At 42.7% G+C, this 21309-nt stretch overlaps 1 protein-coding gene across 2 annotated transcripts in view; it reads left to right on the top strand.

The window, feature by feature from the left end:
- LOC310876265 (serine/threonine-protein kinase D3-like) overlaps positions 1-21309 on the top strand; it is a 67411-nt gene that overhangs the window by 33256 nt on the left and 12846 nt on the right. For both annotated transcript variants that reach the window (XM_083789751.1, XM_083789752.1), the window contains exons 4-14: positions 2635-2766; positions 4979-5142; positions 6139-6331; positions 6737-6814; positions 7375-7567; positions 9126-9249; positions 10170-10247; positions 14501-14825; positions 19845-19897; positions 20506-20578; positions 21092-21198. In XM_083789751.1, coding sequence (XP_083645877.1) covers positions 2635-2766; positions 4979-5142; positions 6139-6331; positions 6737-6814; positions 7375-7567; positions 9126-9249; positions 10170-10247; positions 14501-14825; positions 19845-19897; positions 20506-20578; positions 21092-21198 — 1520 coding nt within the window. The remainder of the gene's footprint in view (positions 1-2634; positions 2767-4978; positions 5143-6138; positions 6332-6736; positions 6815-7374; positions 7568-9125; positions 9250-10169; positions 10248-14500; positions 14826-19844; positions 19898-20505; positions 20579-21091; positions 21199-21309) is intronic.

Here is a 21309-nt window from a genome sequence, read left to right as displayed (position 1 = left end):
TATATCCATTTCCATGGTAACATGCCATCCGTACGTTCTCACATTGCAACTATTTTCATAGAGCATATCCAGCGGTCATCGGCAGCGTAAAGAACTGAATCACTCCCAGTCCTGTAATTAAAATACTACTAACGCACACACGCCGAGATTTTGTGCGTTTTAAAAGCTATAATAAGCATATAGATAGATGCCATTCATTTATTTCCCGCATTATTTCACCCACGGTTTATCCGATATTAATTTATTAATATATTGAATTGACCCAAATCCACCCTAAAACTGCCCTACACGCGGCTAAATCCGCCACCCGCTGGTCTCTAATATATATATATATTATATATATATATATATATATATAATATATATATATAATATATATATATATATATATATTTATATATATATATATAATATATATATATAATATAAATATATATATATATATATATGCTATATATATATGTGCTAATAAATAAGTTTGATGCAGTAAGTTGTCCGTCTCTGTTCCCTGGAGTGTGCAGTCCCTTCCTTGGAAGGTTTTTCTCTTTTTTGATATATATATATATATATATATATATATAGTGTAAGCCATACCTAGAGACCTGGCTGTCTTTAGTGTTATCAGCAAAGCATGATGGTCTCTGGCTGTGTAGTATTAACTGTACAGAGAGGGATATGATTAGGGGAATTAAACTCTGAGGTTATTAGGGGTCAAAATCATATTGCCACGTTTTGTGAAGACAGACTGCACGGTTAAGCCAGAACTGCAATTAGTGGTGGAAAATTATACAAATACAATAAGGGACCATAGGCCTTTCGGGCTCGGTCCCTTATAAGAATGGTTTAGGTCCTAAACCATTCTTATAAGGAACCTTGTATGTCCTAAACTTTAGGACATACAAGGTTTCCACTTGACAGTAGGGATGGAGCTCAAAAACTGCGTCCATTACAAACCCGGTTCTGAATCTATTGAGACCCGAGTATCAATAAGCTTTCGGCTTGTTGAGCCTGTTATCAGGCATGGCCCATGTCTAAACGATCAAAACAAGAGGAGATCAAGAAATAAATCTAATCACCCACGCTGGCACAAACATAGAGAGGGGAGAGAAGAGAGAGAGAGAGAGAGAGAGAGAGAGAGAGAGAGAGTGAGTGTGTGAGAGAGAGAGGGGAGAGATAGAGAGAGGAGATACAGAGAGATGGAGAGAGGAGATAGAGAGTGAGAGAGAGAGATAGAGAGAGAGGAGATAGAGAGAGAGAGAGCGAGAGAGAGAACACAAAACCACACACAGCAGAAGTCAGACCTCTAGTCTAACCTCTTCCTCCTTCTGCAGAGAGCTACTCACACGGTCACACCACACTACTATTACTAATTCTGTCGCTGTCGACTCGTCGGGCAGAAACCTCTTATCTCCATAAATAATTTTAACTTTTGGTGGGGGTTGTTTTTTTCCATCATACTAGACTACAGTGTCACACAAAAGCATCGCCAGTAGCAGATCCACGAGCTCGGAGGGAGAAAAAAAGGTTTTGAGCTTGTGGTTCTGCTACCTTTGAATGTTAACAGTTTTGGATATACAGTATGAGGTTTCCACCCGACAGAGACGATTTACTTTATCTCATGTTGCAGACTGTAATACATAATTGTAAATGTCAAGGACCCCCAAATTAATAGTGTTGCTGTCTGGTGGAAACCTTTTATGTCCAAAACCTTTACATGTAATCACATCAAATGGCTACTTTTGTGCGATACACCGAAATAGGTCATTCATCTACAAAAGAAAATATGGAGATACAATGTTTCTGCCTGACAGCAACGATATGCATTTGACCACAGACCACCTGAAACTGTTTAGTGCCAAGGACCCCATAAGAGAATATTCATGTCATTAAAATGCTTTTAAATCATTCCACCCACGACTCTCACGTAGGCAGACAATGAGTCTGGTGACATTTGAATTCAATGTGATGGCTAAACAACAAATGCAGCTTGTGCCAAGCTAAAACCCTTGAAAAGTAATGTCAATGACTCTTGCATCTTACTAAACAATAATGGTTAACGTGCCTTTCACATTAATGCAGACACAGACACAAATTATCAAACATTAACTGTAAACAAACGAAATAATCGTACAAGCACTATCATGATCATCATACTATAATTCAGTCAATGTCTGTGTGTGTGTCTGTCTGTGTGTGTGTGTGTGTCAGAAACACCGCCATATCTCCTCACCGCCTGCACCAATCGCTCCCATCTTTCACACAGACATTGACCATAATAATATGGACGTCTTAACGAAGCCCTTTTTCCAATTTAACAAATTATGAATTAATAATGCATTTAGTGAATTAAAAAAGCGAAAACGCACCCAAGGCACAGTACCCCCCGCGGTACTGCGCCCGTCTCACAACGGGTAAGGGCTAGTAATAATGGATTGCATTTTTATAGCGTGTAGAAGAAGCACTAGGCTTCTAATAACCTCCCCCGTTTTGTAAAAAAATACCTGTTGCCGACGCACCATCCTGTGACCCCACTTTCGGTTGGGACCCACAGTTTGAGAACTCTACAGTAGCTTAATATTGAAAGCTGACATTAAAGACTCATGTTGTTGTTGTGTGTTTTGGGGGTATTTTCAGCTCTGGCTACAGTGGAGGACTTCCAGATTCGTCCCCATGCGCTCTACGTCCACTCCTACAAGGCCCCGGCCTTCTGCGACGACTGTGGAGAGATGCTGTGGGGGCTCGTCCGGCAGGGCCTGAAATGTGAAGGTTGGTGTATAGCAGTCGTTCCCAAACGTTTTAGCTCCAGACCCAATTGAGAAATTAGAGACGGTTGCCCGGGGTTTGCCCAAACTAGAGAAAACGGCAGATCTGCTGTTCTCTCTACAAGCTACAAGCGCACAACTTCCGTTGTGAGCCTATTATAGGTCGCCTATTTTCACTACTTCTGAAAAAAACGTTTGTTTTATAATTCATGGAATTTCATAGATAGTAATTAAAAACAAAATGTAGGAAACAAAGAATAAAGGGACCCATAGAAATGTGTCCGCGACCCACAAATGGGTCCCGACCCAGTGTTTGGGAACCAGTGCCATTGCAGTACCTGCTGCTCACAAACCTCATTCACCATGTCACCTTCCTGTCTGTCACACATCCCTTCTTTCTCTCTCTGTGTGTCTGTCTCTGTCTCTCTCTCTCTCTCTCTGTGTGTCTCTCTCTGTGTCTGTCTCTGTCTCTCTCTCTGTCTCTCTCTGTGTCTGTCTCTGTCTCTCTCTGTGTCTGTCTCTGTCTCTCTCTCTGTCTCTCTCTGTGTCTGTCTCTGTCTCTCTCTGTGTCTGTCTCTGTCTCTCTCTCTGTCTATCTCTGTGTCTGTCTGTCTCTCTCTCTATCTCTCTCTGTGTCTCTCTCTCTCTCGCTCTCTCTATCTCTGTCTGTCTTAATCTCTCTGTCTCTGTCTCTGTCTCTGTCTCTCTCTCTCTCTCTCTCTCTCTCTCTCTCTCTCTCTCTCTCTCTCTCTCTTTCCTTCCCTATCCATTATATTTCTCTCTGTTCCAGTTCCGCTATCCTTCCCGAACACACACACACGCACACGCATGCACACACAAATATTCAGGGGGTGTAGAGAGATGACGTTATAGAAAGACTTTGACAATAATTATGCTCTTACACACTTCCCACACACACACACACTCACAGACGCACACGCTCACATGTTGATCTCAACATATGCATGCGGGCACACGCATACACACGCATGCGCGCGCACACACACACACACACACACACACACACACTGTAAGTCATGACTCAAAGCAGGAGGCAGGATGTCCAGATGGACAGTGTGACTGAGTGACATCCTGTCCATGGGTCTCTTTCAAGTGTGTGTGTGTGTGTGTGTGTGTGTGTGTGTGTGTGTGTGTGTGTGTGCGCGTGCACGCGCGCGCATGCGCGCGCATGCGTGCGTGCGTCACATTGTAATTATCCATTATTTTATTATCCATTATTCTATCTCTATGTAAGGCACCATTAAATAAGTGGATAAAGTGGTTGAAATGATTGCCATACACTATATGAGCTACATTTGCTGGGGACCTTTTCCTTTTGTTCTGTTTTGTAAAGCGACTTTTAGTACCCAGAAAAGCGCTATTTTAATCCATTTAGACCTGAGGACAATTCTACAAATGCCTACTAAATCCTGGCAGTTTTCTGAAAACTCCATGTTTCACACATTGTCGTTCTTGAACATTTTCATGTCAAGGACCCCCCAAAAGATGTCATTTGCTGCCGACCCCCATCTGAAAATATGTTGTTCCAGGGACCCCCAAAAGCAAAGATTTGAGTTAAAATTGTGGTAAAACAGTGGGTCAAAGAGGTTCTCTCCATGATTCCTAGAAACGAAGGTACAACCGTAGTGGCTCATAGATACCTTTCACTTGAATACATATTCCCTGACAGGCTGACACTGGGTGACGTCTGGTCGGAGGCCTTCAGTAAGTAGACAGTTGGATATAGACCTTACTGTTCAACTGAATGGTGGATATAATGTATTATAATGTACTGTATGTAACCTAGATACCATACCCTGATGGAAACTATGTTGTTTTACGTTTGTTTCGTTTTTTTCTTATTTTTTTACTATATTCATTGGTACTCTCAATTCTTACTAGTTTACTGATTACTTTTACTGTCTTGTACTGTTTGTCTTTGTTTTATTTGTCTTGTTCTGACCTTGATGAGGGGGGGGGGGGGGGGATTTACAAGCCGGATACAGCAAAATGTATATGTATGTTTATTCATTGCCACATCAAAAAATAAATAAATAAAGTCTTTAAAAGAATGTAAAAGTAAAAGGTTTGCGACACATTTTCACGATTTTTCAAAAATAGCAGATCTACATTCTCGAACACTCGCTCATCACGTGTGCTTGCTTCTTCTCCTGTGTTCCCTCTCTCTCTCTCTCTCTCTCTCTCTCTCTCTCCAGGTTGCGGTCTGAACTACCACAAGCGATGTGCGTTCAAGATCCCCAACAACTGCAGCGGCGTGAGGAAGAGGCGCCTGTCCAATGTGTCCCTGCCCGGGGCCGCCAGCCTGTCCGTCCCCCGTCCCACCGCCAGCATCGATGTCCTCCCCTCGCCACAGGACGAGGTAGGAGGATACACAGCACGCACACACACACACACCTTTTTTTCTTTTTCATTTTAAGGACCCCCAGTTTTAGACCCCACATGTTTTAGAGCACGGACCACTGTTTTATACAAAATAAATTACCCCCAATCTAAAAAATATCGCTACAAGGAGCGATAACAGGCACTTTGAACAGGCATAACTCATGACTCGTCTGTCTGTCTGTCTGTCTGTCTGTCTGTCTTGTCTGTCTGTCTACCCACCCACTGCGACAATAAACAGGCACACAACGTCATTGTCGGGCAGAAACCTCTTATCTCCATAGTTTAACTTTAAGTGTTTTGGCAGCGTCACACAAAAGTAGCAAAAGCAGCAGATCTACAAGCTCTAAACGCGGCGAGAAGCTTGCGGATTTGCTACTTTTGCGGTTTTTGACTTTGAAGTTGAACCCTGAAAGGCACTTGAGGTGAGCGTGCTCATTAGCTGGATGCTAACTAATGGAATTTTCCAAATAACGGTTATGATTAATAGCAGCCTTATACACGCAGGCTGCAGTTTTAGAGTTCAATGGTCATAAACAAACACACATTTGTGTCCCAAGTCCCTGCTTTTCAACATCAGGAACCGCCCGGCGTCCAAATAGAACATTATGGGACAAATGGACCCTTACAGGCTCAGAGTTACAGACATGTAAAGGCCTATTCATACTCCAGTTTTAGGGGATAAGATAAGGTGACCACAGAAAACTACAACATGACGTCACGCCGCGGTGATAAGCGACTCACCGCTCACCCCAACACATCTCTCTGTTTTTACTAACCACCGTTTTTTCAGTGTTCACCTTATAACCTAAAACTCAAGTATGAATTGGCCTTAAGGCTCCATTTGGACCCCTGGTGGACCCCACGTTAAGAAACAGTGGTATGTGTAATAATATTCTCCTCTCCTCTCCTCTCCTCCGCCCCCCCCTACCCTCCCCTCCCCTCTCCTCTCCTCTCCTCTCCAACCGGCCCACAGCGCCCTCTCCTGGGCGCAGCGGGGAAGCGTAACTCCCTGCTGAGCGGCCGGCCCATCTGGATGGAGAAGATGGTGCTGGGCAGGGTCAAAGTCCCCCACACCTTCTCCATCCACACCTACACCCGGCCCACCATCTGCCAGTACTGCAAGCGGCTGCTCAAAGGCCTCTTCAGGCAGGGCATGCAGTGTAAAGGTGAGACGTAGACTCGCAGTCAGTTGGTGGAAAAGTAATTTAAACGTACAAATTATGATTGAAATGTCCCTAAAAATATAAATATTAAAATATAATATTAATATAATATAAATTATATAATATTAATATTTAAAAGGAAAATTCTGAAATATTTCTAAAAGCTTGTAGATAGCAATTGTAGATCAAGGCTTGTAGATCCACAGATCGACAATAACACATATCCTAGGGACCTAGGCAGATGACCAGCATACTAATTACGATTTTGGCAGTTGAGCTTTTCCAGAACAACCTGCAAAGACTGCCCAGGACAAACAAACATCTACCGATGCTTTGATCCTGGTTTGAATTAAGACATACTGTGTAATACCTAAAACCTAAAGTCTTGTGTTTCTTTTCCTGCTGTAGATTGTAAATTCAACTGTCACAAGAGATGTGCTGCCAAAATCCCCAGAGACTGCCTTGGAGAGGTGGTCTTTAATGGAGGTGAGTTAGATTCTGCTGTGACTTAGAGTCATTGTACTTTACCCTATGTTCCCTCAAAACTAATACTATCCTTAAGTCTAACCTTAACCCCTAACCCCAAGCCTTTGAAAATGTTTTGCAAATCTTGGCCTATAACGACATGCCCAAAGAATGAATGCCAGGTTGCATGTGATTGTAGGTGAAAATATTACGAAAATCTTAAGAAAAACATTAAGAATTGTGAAAATAGCTGATTTACAGTACACACGTTTCCCTGCTTTGCCAACATTCGGTTCACCGGAAAAGGTTAACTGATTGAGTAATCACAAAGAAAATAATCGATAGTTGCAGGTAGCCCTTACATTTATGTCCTTTTGTGTTCTGTCTCTGTCTCTGTCAATGTCTCTGTCTCTGTCTGTCTGTCTCCATCTGTCTGTCTGTCTGTCTCTGTCTGTCTGTCTGTCTGTCTGTCTGTCTGTCTGTCTGTCTGTCTGTCTGTCTGTCTGTCTGTCTGTCTGTCTGTCTGTCTGTCTGTCTGTCTGTCTGTCTGTCTGTCTGTCTGTCTGTCTGTGTGTCCCCAGAGCCTGCCAGTCCCGGCCCAGACTCGGAGGTGACCATGGAGGTGGACAGCGGTGACGTGAGCAGCGAGGGGGACAGACAGAGCATGGAGGACCAGGAGGACACAGCGTCCACCCCGGAGGACCACCAGCGCTTCTACATGGAAGGTCCCTGTTTGGACGGAGACAGAGACGATGAGACACTGAAGGCTATCAGGTACAACTACTGCACCACCACCTCCACACATACACACACACTATTATTACATCATCGCCTAATCGCAATTATTGGAGATAATTGCAATTATTTTTGCATAATCGGCAATGTTGAAATGTAGCAAAATGTCCATACACCATTGTTGATCTACATTCTACAAGCTTAAAGATCTGTGCTTGTGGACCTGTGCAATTTGTGATTACGAAGTCTAAAAGGCAAACAGAAATACAAATGGTAACGTTCCAATGTTCAATGCAAAAAACACAACATATCGTTAATTGCAATTATTTGTGTGACAATTACCGGTAATTGTCAACTTAAAATTGTAATCATGACAGCCCTACACACATGCATACATAAAGGTTGAGAAGTGAGAACCACTGAATTATTATTATTATTATTTATTTTTTTGTAACTAATTCTAGAGGGTTAAATGGTTCAATCAACACCCTGGCAGCCTCAGATGTCTGTCCATCTGTCTCTCTGTGCCTAGCTGTATGTCTGTCCATCTGGGGTGCATACTTAGTTTAGACTAGTCATTGGTTAGGCATGGGTTAAGGTTAGGTTTAGGTGTGCTGCCCCTTGGGAGGTTAGGGTTAGGGTGATGGTTTGAGATAGGTTGTAGTTGTAGGACTAATGACTGGTCTAACCAATGACTAGACAATGACTGTCTGTCTCTGTGCCTAGCTGTTTGTCTGTCCATCTGTCTGTCTCTGTGCCTAGCTGTATGTCTGTCCATCTGTCTGTCTCTGTGCCTAGCTGTATGTCTGTCCAGCTGTCTGTCTCTGTGCCTAGCTGTATGTCTGTCCAGCTGTCTGTCTCTGTGCCTAGCTGTATGTCTGTCTAGCAGTAGTATGTTGTATGCAAAAGTATTCTCACCCTCACCCTAACCCTAACCTCCCACGGGGCAGCACACCTAAACCTAACCTTAACCCATGTCTAACCAATGACTAGTCTAAACTAAGTATGCACCCCTTGTTTTTCAAATGTGTAAAATGTATAAAAACCTATTGAAAATAAAAGATCGACAAGCTCACAATCTCGTGACGCACTGTGAGCTTGTGGAGCGTCTATTTTCAAATGGCCTAAATGTAAATATACAGTAGGTCTGTCTGTCTGTCTGTGTGCCTCTACTAGTATCCAGACAGACAGTAAGGAGAGTGGACAGCTCTCTGTCCTGTAGAAAAGAAAGGCTATCGGGTGACATTGGCAGGGGATCGGACCAGTGTCCTTATCGCCGAGAGCGGCTGGAAACCTTGTATGTGTTGCTTTCCAGAGAGCTAAGTTCTAGCTAAGTAAAAGTATCAATACTGCATTACAAGCAAAAGTCCGGAATTCAAAATGTAGTTGAATGAAAGTACAACTACAAGTACAGGTATTGGCATCAAAATGTAGTACAAATACCTCAAAGATTACTTTCCACCACTGCTTAACACCGTGTGTGTGTGTGTGTGTGTGTGTGTGTGTGTGTGTGTGTGTGTGTGTGTGTGTGTGTGTGTGTGTGTGTGTGTGTGTGCGTGTGCGTGCGTGCGTGTGTGCGTGCGTATTTGCCTTGCAGTCCGTGCACCAGCAGCAACATTCCTCTGATGAGAGTGGTTCAGTCTATCAAGCACACCAAGAGGAAAAGTTCCACGGTGGTCAAAGAGGGCTGGATGGTTCACTACACCAGCAAGGACAACCTGGTAATATACTGTACACCTAAACATAGACAGTACAGTACAGTACACCCTCTATCCCTACGGACCCCCATTTCATGGCATTTCTATCTCTGAGACCCCAATTGGTATTGTAAAATCAACGTTCATTTAACTCTGAGAGTGTACAAATGGAACCAAATGTATTCTAATGTTGCGTTCACACGGGCAGACGCAGCGATGCAGTCTACCGTTCACTGTCAATGGAAGCCAGCGACGTGAAGCTACGAAGCAAATCCGACACTTGCAGCTGCTGCAAAAGCTACGACAGCTACTGTGTAGCTTTGCTTCTGCCCGTGTGAATGCAGCATAACATACACTTACCCTAACATATTCTCAGATATATACATATCTGACATACGTACATGTATACACACACACACACACACACACACACACACACACACACACACACACACACACACACACACACACACACACACACGTACACATGCACTCTCCCCCGATATATATATATTCATCACTGTGTCAAAACAAGACTGTACACTGTTCTATACATTTAGTGATCCTTCCTGACGATGTCTGTTGATGTCGGGCAGAAACCTTGTAACTCCATGTTTTTTTTGGAAATCATTATATTACAGTGTCATACAAAAGTAGCAAAAACAGCCAACCAACCACCGTGATACGACACGCTGTGAGCTTGTAGATTGGCTATTTTTTGTAAAAGTGTCTGTGGGTTTAAATATGAACTACATGGGAATCGGATTCGGAACTACATGTTTTTATTCCCATTTTCTGAAAAGTAATGGTCTTGGAGAAGGTTTAGGAACGACATCGACGGCACAATACGCAGTAGTCTGATGTCTTTCTACAATACGCAGTAGTCTGATGTCTTTCTACAATACGCAGTAGTCTGATGTCTTTCTGCTGTTCTCCTGTTTCAGAGGAAGAGGCATTACTGGCGCCTGGACAGCAAGTGTCTGACTCTGTTTCAGAACGAAAGTGGAGCCAAGTTTTACAAGGTACACACACACACGCGCGCACGCGCGAGCGTGCATGCACACACACACACACACACATTCACACACACACACACACACACACACACACACACACACACACACACACACACACACACAATGTGTGTACATTAGTGGTTCAGTCAAGGACCCCCAAATCGATGTATTTGGCCATGGACCCCCAACTGAAAGGTTTTTGTGCCAGGGACCAACCCAGACAAGATGATTTATAAAAAAACAACCAGACAGAACAAATCAACATACTGGAGTGAGTTCAGAGCAATAAACTGCATCATCACCTAGATCTGCATACGGAGCCTGCCAGCAACTCTACATCTGACCTCAAACCCTTTAGATCTCCATATATGGAGCTGACATTCCATTATGTTGAATATGGTCCATCCTCTTCGATGTCTCCCTTTTGACTGACACCTGTCCATTCAAACTCCAGACAGGCCTGCCCCGAAGGCCGCGCCCGGTAGCCGCCAAAAACTAGAGTTCTCAACAGGCCCGAAAATTAAGGCCCGGCCCTACCTGGGCCCTCATCAAACCCTGTACACTTAAGACACTGCCCCCACTGCCACCCTTAGATATCCATATATGGAATTGACCTGTTCTGACATTCCATATGTTGATCTGACATCAACATATGGCCAGTACAGAATTCATTCCAAATGTTGATCTGCACGCGACCTCGCCCTTCTCGCCCTCAGGGCGTCTTACTGGCAATAATGAGTTGCTCGCACCCCTTTAGCAGACATGAGATAGTAGAGACAGTCAGAGTCAGAACCCCTCATATTCCTGTAGTTTGTATAATATAATTTTGAGGCATTTGTGCTTTACTTGAGTATTGAGTATTTACTTTTACTTCTACTTCCAATACTACATATTGTACTTTTTCTCCACTACATTTGAAAACGTTAGTTACTCGTTACTCGAATTTTATTATTATTACAAAGCCTATGACCACTTGCGATGCTTTGACACATGACACATTGTGAGCTTGTAGATCTGCTATTTTCAAAAGATTTGAAAACTTGAATGGGACATTCTACATTCGGAGTACTTTTTACTTTTGGTATGTTAAGAACATTTTGATATCACTTTTATACATTTACATTTTTAATTCTGGACTTTTACTTGTAACAGTATTTCTACATTCCAGTATTGATACTTTTAAGTAAAAAAATCACACTTGTGTGAAGTGAGGGGTGACTTTTTTGCTTTTGTAGGTCAAGGGGGTCCATAGACTTGGCTGCTACATGACAAGGTGGCAGCCAAGAATCTGTCTTTTTTTCCTTTCTTCTATTAATTCTCCAGTGCTGTTTCAATTAACTGTTTCTTGTGAAACCTTTTTCCACATTGGTTACAGTATTATTATGTAACAAAATTTGTTACAAGATGTATATATATGGGCCACATGATGTCTTACGTTGTCAATTAATGCCCTAAACAAACATACAAAAGCCCATAGACTTGGCTGCCTTGTGACGTAATGTTCAAAAGCCATGCCCCTCAAAAATGTGAGTACTTTTCCCACCACTGCTGCCAAGTATATATATTGCATAAAGGGCTAATGTTTTTGATGTGAGGCTGACAGCCAGCCAGTTCTTTGATGTTTGGTCACAGACAGCGGTTGTGCTGCTGACCTGCTCGACCTCCAACAGGATGATGATACCTCAGCTCTGAGTCTCTTTGGAACACAGACACATCATCACACTGCAACCCGAGGAGGGGAAGAAGTGCCTGGCTGCTGCACGGCATGCATGGGGGCTGCACTGTAGCTCTGCCAAGCAGCGTTTCTGCTGCATGGCATGCATGGGGGCTGCACTGTAGCTCTGCCAAGCAGCGTTTCTGCTGCATGGCATGCATGGGGGCTGCACTGTAGCTCTGCCAAGCAGCGTTTACAGAAGTTTTTAATTAATAAGCAAAAAACAGGTCTATGAAAACAAGGCCAAAAGAAGTGCCACATGAGCACTTTGAACCCATATACGTCGCCTATTTGAAATTAGGCGATTTACAAGCTCACCAATGCCTTGCTGCTAGCTGTGTGCGCGCGTGCGTGTGTGTGTGTGTGTGTACGCCAGCTATTGCTATACTTGCGAGGGCCAGGCGTCCCCACAAGTATAGTGGAATTTGCGTGTGTCTGTGTGTGTGTGTGTGTGTGTGTGCGTGCGTGCTTGCGTGCGTGCGTGCGCTGGGTGTGTCTCATCCGCGTATCAGTGAGGGACCATAACAGGACGGGTTAAGCATTCCAGTTCCACATCAGAGCAGAGTGTTTGAGGGCAGCAGAGGTGAAGTAGGCTACCTTCCTTTCCCTTTAATCAGTGGACCAGGAGGTTCTGTTCAGACCTCAACCAGGTGCTTCCCCCTGTCTGTCTGTCTGTCTGTCTGTCTGCAACGCCCCGCACATCCCTTCTCTCCTCTGGCCATGTGACCAGTAGAAGTGCTAGTATGATTGGCAGTGGTGGGGAAAAAAGTATTCAAATTTTAAAGGTGTAGTGTAGTTTTTCACACAAAAATGGGCAAATTCCAATTTTTGTGTGTTTTTCTATCAAAAGTCCATTACCAATATTTTGTATTACTTCCTGAAAACGAAAACGTGCTGCGTGATGACGTGTCGAGGCCCACATCGATAAAAGCCAATAAAAATGAAGCTCACCCGTTTTAAGTCCCCATATCTCCGCATCCGTCCAGCACAGGCTGCACAGCTGCTACTGATTACAGAAATCTTCCGTTTTTATTCCCATTCAAGATAACGTCCAGACAGCGTATTACTCGGTTTCAACTTAATCATCACGCTAAAATATGTATCTGAAAACATTATAGGGTAGAAATAAGCCACATAACAGTAAACTGGTACAGTGGAGTAGAATATGCTGTTTCAAAAACAGAAATACTTGAGTAAAGTAACCCCAAAGTCGTGCATTTAAGTACAGTACTTCAGTAAAAGTACTGAGTTACTTTCCACCACTGTAAACCGACCACACAATATATAAGGCCATATTGGTTAATATCCCTCCCTCTCTCCTTTCATCTTCGGGGAGGGGGGGGGGGTTTGTGTGTGTGTGTTTCTGAAGGGGTGGTGTGTGTGTGTGTGGGGGGGGGGGGGTGTTGAAACAGGAAGTTAACATGGACAGAAGTTTTAAGGTTGAAAGGTGTCCGGTCACACGAGGTCAGCAGACGACAGTCAGGCCTTCAGGAGAACAGAGGGGTCGAGTGTGACAGATAAGATTGGTCCAAGTGCTTTCTCTGACAGCCGATTGGACGAATTCCCGGATCTCTCTCCCTCTCGTGCGATCCGTCTTTTTTTTTTATTGGATCCGGGGAAGGACACTGTATTCTTTGGTGGACGTCTCGATGGTGATCCAGACTCAAACAGAACCGTCTCCCTCCTGGTGTCTACCAGAGAGCGTTTAAGGACAGGAGAGAGAAGTTGAGCTGAGAATCATGGAATTTTGTCCATAAAAACCTTCTCTTGTGAGCAGCGGCGGTTTGGAATGACCTCCTACTGTATCCTTGCCGATATTTATTTGCCAGTTAACCGCTTAAAGGTAGTGTACGGGATTTTTTGTTAAATCAAAAAGTTAAAGCTTTGTATTCTGATACAAATCATTGCTATAGATTTATAGTTTGTTGATTGTTCAATAACAGGGGGTCTCAAAGGCCCTTTATTATAGAGACAGGTCAGGATACTGGTTTCATGCTTTCAGGATAGAGTTCATTTATTCATAAATTTGTCTGCTCATTGTTTCATCCCTTCCAATTTCACTTGTTTATTCTAATATGCTGCATGAGTTCTCTCTCCTTATTGGATAACATTGGTATCCTGACCGGAAAATATATTTTACTAGAGTTTATTAGAGAGCTGAAGAGACGGGGAGACCCCTTTTGTTACTGAACAAACACTATGGCAATCTCTAAAAAACAATATCACTTGAGTGCAGTGCACTGCCGTTAAAAGTCCTATTGCACTGTACTTGTAGTAGTGTCGCGCGGGCGATCTTCAAGCCCATCTTCAAGCTCACAACTTGAACACGAGCTATTTTCTCATGTTTTGAAAAATCATTTTCTTTACATTAAACTTTTTAGAACATTCTTTCGGCCCCATTCCAGGAGATTCCTCTCGTCACTGAGAGCGAACACGGCAGAGACACATTGGCAAGCTCATAGACCTGCTAATATTTTTCTCACATTCTGAAATCCTTTGGAGACACTTCTCGAACAACGTTTTGTGAACCCCGCTCTTCTTCCAGGAGATCCCTCTGTCGGAGATACTGCAGGTGGATCCCGCTCAGGACTTCAGCTCGCTGGCGCCGGGCAGCAACCGCCACTGCTTCGAGGTGATCACGGCCAGCATGGTGTACTACGTGGGGGAGAACATCCGAGCGGGAGGAGGAGGAGGCAGCGGAGCAGGAGGGGAAGGTCTCCTCCTCCACCACCACCACACCGCCACGCTGGCGGCCTCTGGCCTGGGCCTGGATGTGGCGCAGACCTGGGACAAGGCCATCAGACAGGCCCTGATGCCTGTCACCCCGCAGTCCAGTGTCTGCACTGTCCCTGGCCAGGGCAAAGACCACAGTGAGTTATGCCGCTATTATGCTTAGGGCCTATTGATATGACCACCGAAACGCTGGTCAACTTATGAGGTGACCACCGAAACGCTGGTCAACTTATGAGGATGGTCACCTATGAATGAATAGGCCTTTAGGGTTGAGGGTGGTCACCTATGAATGAGTATGAATAGGCCTTTAGGGTTGTCCACAATTGTAAAATGTCACTTGACGATTTATTGTGATACGAATAATTGCGATTAATTGATTTAGTGTGTTTTTGGGCCCTGTGGACAACAGTTGTACGGGGCAGATATGACAAAAACTTAAATATACAAAGAAATGACTGACAATGGCCAATACCAATAGGGAACCACTCCAAGGAACAGCAATGTCCGTGTTAACCTATTTGACTATGTGTGTGACTATGTGACTATGAGTACCAGTAGGGGCAAAAGTGGCGCTGTTGTGCCAGAAACAGAGAGAGAGAGAGAGATAGTGCTGCACTGTTGCCTGCTAATGAGAGAAAGAGAGGGGGGGAGGGGGCAGGGGGAGTGCTTTACACAGAACATCAAGCAAACAAAACACTACCACCACTATACTACTATTATCATTAATATCATTTACTGATTAAATAAAGGTTATACTGTATATTTATTATTGCTACTACTATTATTACTGATTGATTGATTGATTGATTGATTGATTGATTGAATACTTTATTAGCACGATTATTAACAGTACAGGAAGTGCAGTCAAAGGTTATGCTAAAAGGATAACACAAAAAGCCCCAGCAGGGCCATGGTTCCATTGTGGTCCATTGGACTCAATTCATCAGTAATACATAATACATACAACACATCACAATACAATACAAAACATATTGTAATAAAGCTCAGTAGAATCAGGGGGTGGAGGGCAGAGGATTCTACTATAGAGCACAGGAATTCTTAATTATCTTAGTTATCATGACTTTGTTAGTTTTGAGTTTGGGTTGGCAGGGGGTCGAGAACCATTATGCCTACTAATAATATTAATGATAAACTAAGCAAAACTGACCACAGTTTCTTCCCACTATCAAATACTGTACGAGGATGACCCTGAATGCCTTTATGTTTTGTTCGTGAAATATTATGTAATGGAGACCAGATTACTTGTTTTTTTGTTTTGAAATGAACACTTATGCACTGCAGTGAATAAACACTCACATAACAGCTTTTAATGTAACGATCCACACGCACGCATGCGCGGTGCGCGCGCACGCGCAGACACACACACACACACCACACACACACACACACACACACATACACACACACACACACACACATACACACACTCACACTCACACTCACACTCACACACACACACACACACACACACATATACACACACACTGACAGGACTCCACATGCTCTTTATAAATGATGCGTTTGTCAATGTGTCCATTGGCTTTTTTAAATTGTCACTGTCAAGTAGGGCTGGGCGATATGACGATATATATCGTATTTTCGATAGAAAATGTCTATCACGAAAAAAAAGCTATATCGCTTATATCGCCGTTTCGCTTTACGGCAGTATTTTACGTCACAGCGCTTATATACGGCATGCCCAGCAGCCCACCGCGCGCACTGAAAACAGTGAGCCAACACCTTTCGGATGTCTGCTCTATTATATACTCTAAGGCCAACACGACCACAACACAAGCCGAGGGGTGCTTGCACCTAAAAGAGGGGCAACGTCTTCCATTGTATGGATATGGAAGTGGTTTTGATTACATGAAGGGAGATGATGGCTGACGAGATTCAGAGCGATGTAAGGGGCACGTTCGGAAATACCACACCGGAGCGAACTCATCTATCAGTTTGCATTGCACAGTGCGCCTAGTGCGCTATTTCCGAACGCGCCCTAAAGTAACCGGTCATTCACTGTTATAAATGCAGGTTTCATGTTGGGTCAAATTGATAAATTGCGTGAGCCACGCATGTTTTACACAGTTGAACAATAAGCTTGTCCGTCGTCGGGTGCACTGCAAACTTCTTCCAAGACGTTCCTCTTACCTGTGCAGTCCTCCTGCTGCGTGTCTGTCTTGTTTTATTGTTCCAAATAAATTATTCCATTTGAAAAGTCCTTAATTCAGCAACAGCTTACAACAACAACACAAGACGCTGACTTTGTTGTGATCATCAAAAAAAAGGAAAAGAAAAAGCCCCACTCGTCCCAGACACCCATATACGCACAGCTGGGCATGGAGAGTTGACGACAAGATCGCGTTCTCTCTCACTCTATCGCCTGTAGTCAATTAAACATCGTTAAGCTGCCCAACGTCTTTAACAAACTAAACTATAACTACAACAGAACATGTTGATTCCCTATACAGAGCTTAAATGAACTGAAACAACTGTAGTGACAAACTGTGACATGAGATATTTATTTTTTCCTTAAGCCAATTTAATGCAGACACAGGCCTGTACTTCTGTGTCTGAATGGCAACGTCTTATTTCTTTCTTTTTTCTTTTTAATTGTCATAATAATAATAATTATTAATAATACTAATAAAACTTTATTTGTATAGCACCTTTCATGGCATGAAATGCAGCTCTCAAAGTGCTTTACAGAGCAATGGAGAAAAAAAGAAAAGCAAGGCAACGACATTAAAAAACAAGCAGTAATGCAATACAGTGAGGACATGAATAACAAAAAATAAAAGATCAATTAAAAGCAATGTTGTAGAAGTGGGTCTTGAGCTGTGCTTTAAAAATGTCTACAGAGGCTGAACAATTGAGTTCAGCCTCTAATTATTATATACATTTTATTTTGTAATATTTTTGTACTTGCTTTGGGCCTGTCTGTGCATGGGCAGGGCATCAGTATTATATTCATATAATTAGACTGGATAATGTGAATTTAATTGTTTTTTGAGTGGTGCAACCATTATAGACAGCTATGTGTGTCCCTGTCCCTGTATCCGAGCACGGAAATAGCATAACTATTGTCACCACCAAGTGTCACTGTTGTGCAGCCTAACACAGACAGAGGCCAGGGAGGAGAGCTTGTACAGTACAGTACAGTACAGTACAGTACAGTACAGTACAGTACAGTACAGTACAGTACAGTACAGCCCAAGTACAGTAAAGTACTCGACCTGAACAAAAATCAATTATTTTAGATTTAAAAAAATAGGTATCGTAAAAAATATGCTATATCGTGAGTATATCGTTATCGTGATAAAATAAATTCTATATCGTGATATGAGATTTTGTCATATCGCCCAGCCCTACTGTCAAGGCAGAAACCTTGTATCTCCACATTTCAACTTTTGATGTTATTTTCACATTCAGTCTTCATGACTGATTTCACTCTTTATACGATTAAACAGTGTTACAATAGTTAAAACTAGCAATAGAATGCATTTATATTATTTAAATTGTAAATTGATGATCAGAAGCATCTTCCATAAGAAATAATGGTCTTGGATATTCATAAATGCAATGGTTAAAGCCTCAACCTGTAATTTCTTCAACCTTTTGGCTGTAGACAGCAGGAACGTAGGTTTAGAAATGTTCTAAAGATAATTGTACATATTGTTTATGAAACATAGCCGTGCTAGACTCCATTCACACTGTTTCAGCCTAACAAGAAAATTCTATTTGTGAATTTGGAACCAATCTACAAGCTTGTAGAATGTAGATCATCTATTTTCACTATTTACAAATTAACAAAATGAACGGTTTTTGACATACAAGGTTTCCACCCGAGTCCTGAGAGTGGCGAAATGATCCACAGTCCTGACAGTAGACCCACACATCAGTGTGTACTCTCACATTGAACTCATTCACAGGATGATTAGCAGACCGATGTCAAATATTGTCTCTGTTGGGTGGAAACCTCATATGCTTTACGGCACGTTTGGACCTTGTATATCTGCTACTTTTGTGGCTTTCGTGTGTAAAATATGGAGAGAAGAGGTTTCTTCCCGCCAGAGACGATAATATCCAGGATTAGTGGAACATGAAGGTATTACAGAAGGAAATGTTACAGACTGTATAGTTTAGAATAGATCCATGGTTCTTGAAGAAACTCGCTTACTGCTAAGTACAGTTAGTACTGTTCTAGTAGCAGTCTTGTAAAGTGAATAAGTGATATTAATAACATTAATAGTTTTTATTGTCCCCTAAGGGGTATTAATCTTCACAGTCTGTTCCAGCACACAACAACACAGCACACAACAACATAACACCAAGACAATACATGGAAGTTCCCCACAGTATACACAACCATCATTGTACAGCAGGGAAGGCAACCTTAGGCAAGGGTGCCTAGGGGAGGGTGATCACTGGTACACTGGCATAAGTGCGTGTGAGAGAGAGGTTTTTATGGCCAGCTTAGTGTCCAAATGTAAACACAAAATTTGTCCTAACACAAACATTAAATGCCATTGATAGTGAATGGCCAGTTTGGAGTGTTTGTGTAAATACAAACATTAAAAGACTATAATGTTTGGCCAGAATGAGTTGATGTATGATGACGTATGATGATTTTGGAATATTTAATTTTAAATATTCCAAAATGTATTCTAACCCCCTTCCCTACAAATTACATCCTGATCCTGCACATAATTGTACATTTATTCAAATTCAAACTCTTAACTCCTGACTGGGGGAGGATTCTGGGAGATAGGTGGGTTATTGCTCTGAGTCTAATGATCATTACATCCTGGTGTTAAAAAAACATTTATAAAGGTTATGTATATCCAATGCAGCAGCGTAACTAGATGTCCCAATGTTTGTGTTAGGACAATGTTTGTGTTTTTTACACACACCCTCAAAGCTGGACATAGGAGGGGCTAGCGCCCTTCAAAAACACGGGGAAACTGTACAACAGAACAGGTTGAACAATGCTACAGTAATAACAGAATGGACGGGCAACAGACAACGATCTTAACTTACCGGTACAGATAACATGGCGTGTTTGCTGAGAGCTGTATGGAATAAGGATATATGCAATAAAGTGTTGATTGATCTTATTGATTTTGTTGTCTCCACAGAGGACGTGTCCATCAGTATATCTGTGTCAAACTCCCAGATCCAGGAGAACGTGGTAGGTAACATAAAAACGTGACAAGAGCTGTAGGCCTATTGTGCAAGCGTTGCGACGCATGGTCCATTGTGCAGCAAAGCATAGCACAGGCTTATGTGGTTAATCAAAGCAATGGATTTAGTTGATTATAAAAAGTCAATTTGATATTTTTTTTTGTGTCAATTTGTTTGATGATAATAAGAAATATAGTATATATAATTATAAAAACCCTGCTTCTTGATTATTCAATTAACCTGCATGAGCAAGATTAAGACGGTAAAATGTATATTTTCAGTTGCCCATCCATAGTAGCATGTGTGATCGAGACCTGTACAAACATATTCTGTTATCAGATTCTAGAAATGTCTTCTACATCCTGACAGTTTTCTGAAAAAGCCATGTTTCTATGTCAGTCGTTCTTCGATTTTTCAAAAATAGCAGACCTACAAGCTAGTAGCGAGTGGCGCGCTATGAGCTTGTAGATCTGCTATTTTTCAATAGCTAAAGCATAACATAGTACTAACACCAAAAGGGGTTCCCGCCCAAAATGGGTTAATATTTTCAGGAGGCATTGTTTATTTTTAAATGATTTGGTAACTATTGTCATTGCTGTGCTGTGTGTCCGTCAGGATATCAGCTCTGTGTACCAGATCTTTGCCGACGAGGTGCTGGGTTCTGGACAGTTCGGCATCGTCTATGGCGGTGAGTCGACACAAGGATTTTAAAAACAAAAAGACGGAAATGATTTGTTTTTCTTTGCCATTTGCCTAAAATTGCCCAAAATTGGGATCCCATGGTTGAAGTGAGGTCCCTGTGGCTGTGACACACTAGCGTCGTTTTCAGGGGACGTACACCATGCTGCCTTACGCTACAGAAACAGGAGATAGGCTATTGGTAAACGGTAAATGGTGCATTTATATAGCGCTTATATCCAAAAGGCTTTTCATAGATTGTGCATTACATTCACCCATTCACTCACACATTCATACACATGATGGCAGAGGATACCATGCAGGCATGCAAGGCACCAACCTGCGTGTGAAGGTGCTGTATACAGAAGATTTGTTGTTGAACAGGGACACACACACACGCACGCGCGCACACACACACACACACACACACGCACACACATACCCTCTCATAGAAGGCTTGTCCATCTCTGACGTGAAAGAAATGTGTGCTGACTGTGTGTGTGTCACTCACTGTGTCATGCAGGGAAACACAGGAAGACTGGTAGAGACGTGGCCATCAAGATCATCGACAAGATGCGCTTCCCCACCAAACAGGAGAGCCAGCTCCGGAACGAGGTGGCCATCCTGCAGGTAATGTTTGTAGTGGTGGACGTGTACAATTGGGAACCAAGTGGACCCCGAAGGTCTCCCTGCCAGCCAGTGGAGATTGCAAGGTGGGGAATGCTGCAGTCAGTGCCCTGC

Source organism: Protomyctophum parallelum, assembly GCF_964188405.1.
Source record: "Protomyctophum parallelum genome assembly, chromosome: 19".
Taxonomy (NCBI): Eukaryota; Metazoa; Chordata; class Actinopteri; order Myctophiformes; family Myctophidae; genus Protomyctophum; species Protomyctophum parallelum.
The sequence above is the reverse complement of the archived record's forward strand: the minus strand, read 5'-3'. Positions and strand labels throughout refer to the sequence as shown.